Source organism: Arachis ipaensis, chromosome B03 (assembly GCF_000816755.2).
Source record: "Arachis ipaensis cultivar K30076 chromosome B03, Araip1.1, whole genome shotgun sequence".
NCBI lineage: Eukaryota > Viridiplantae > Streptophyta > Magnoliopsida > Fabales > Fabaceae > Arachis > Arachis ipaensis.
The window spans coordinates 15,371,171-15,372,358 of NC_029787.2; the positions used below are offsets into that span (position 1 = coordinate 15,371,171).

The following is a 1,188-nucleotide window of genomic DNA, read 5'->3' on the forward strand; positions in this document are numbered from 1 at the left end:
CTTTTTATACAAAAATTATTTTATCTTTTGTAAAAATGAACAAAAACTAAATTAGATTTTTACTCTTAATATGTATTGTAAAACACATACTAACTAAATTTAATTGAAAAAGCAAATAACTAGTTTTATTTAGGGGTGTCAAAAATTTTCAAGAGGCAGGGATCTCCGCGGGGACCGCCCTGAATGGGACCCCAATGGTGGAGAATTTTCTCCGTGGGGATGGGGATGGGGAGCGAAATTCTCTCGAGACAGGCGTGGGGACCCGAGCGGGGATCCCCGCCCCGTCCCCGATAATTCCCCGAATTTTGGAACTTACTTAAATACCCTTACTTTATTACTAACATAGGGGGTGTTTTAGTAATCTTACTGTATAGGACGGATAGTTTTAGCTCGACTTTTATTGAAAATAATAATGCAACAGAACCAACTCAAGATGATGAGGATCAAGCAATTGAAACACATGTTCAAGGAACACAAGAGGAAGGAACACATATTTTAAGATTTTATTTTATGGACTATAATTTGCTATGTTGTATTTCTGGACTTATAATCTTGGATAAGATATGTTTGTGTGTTTGTAATAGTATTTTGTAGTTTATTTTTTGATTTTTTTGATATTTTTTACTATAATTTTCATATAAATATTAAACATAGGGAGATGGAGAATGGGGCTCCGCGAAAAATACGGGAAACGCGGGAAACAGGGATGGGGACAATTATCCCCCATGGCGAGAATCGAAACAAAAATGGAGATTAATTCTGGGGACGAGAACAGGGAGCAGGGAGGCATTCCCCGTCCCCCCCTGCCTCGCCCCACCCCGCCTCGCCCCATTGACATCCCTAGTTTTAATGCAAGTACCACAAAGAATTTCAATAATATTCAAGTGGGCTTTTTCTCTACAGAGTTCGGGAGCCTTCTAACTCTGAACTATTGTTTTTGTTCTTTCTCCAAAAAAAAAAAAAACAAAACAAAAGCTTGAAGGTACGTTGGGAAGCCTGACCCATATTTGTTTAGACGGATGCTCTGCTCGAGGCATTGACACATGGCAATTTAATTGTATGTCTAAGTGAAAAATCACATTCGAATTTAAGATTTGACTGAAACCAAATAATGGATACGAACTTCTTTATATTATTTAAGTAATTTTTTTATTTATTCAAATAATTATGGATACGAAATTATATGAT

At 36.7% G+C, this 1,188-nt stretch overlaps 1 protein-coding gene across 1 annotated transcript in view; it reads left to right on the forward strand.

Moving 5' to 3' along the window:
* LOC110269390 (zinc finger BED domain-containing protein RICESLEEPER 1-like) overlaps positions 666-1,188 on the forward strand; it is a 4,726-nt gene continuing 4,203 nt past the window's right edge. Inside the window, exon 1 of the mRNA XM_021117184.1 lies at positions 666-904. Within this exon, the coding sequence (XP_020972843.1) occupies positions 666-904 (239 nt within the window). The remainder of the gene's footprint in view (positions 905-1,188) is intronic.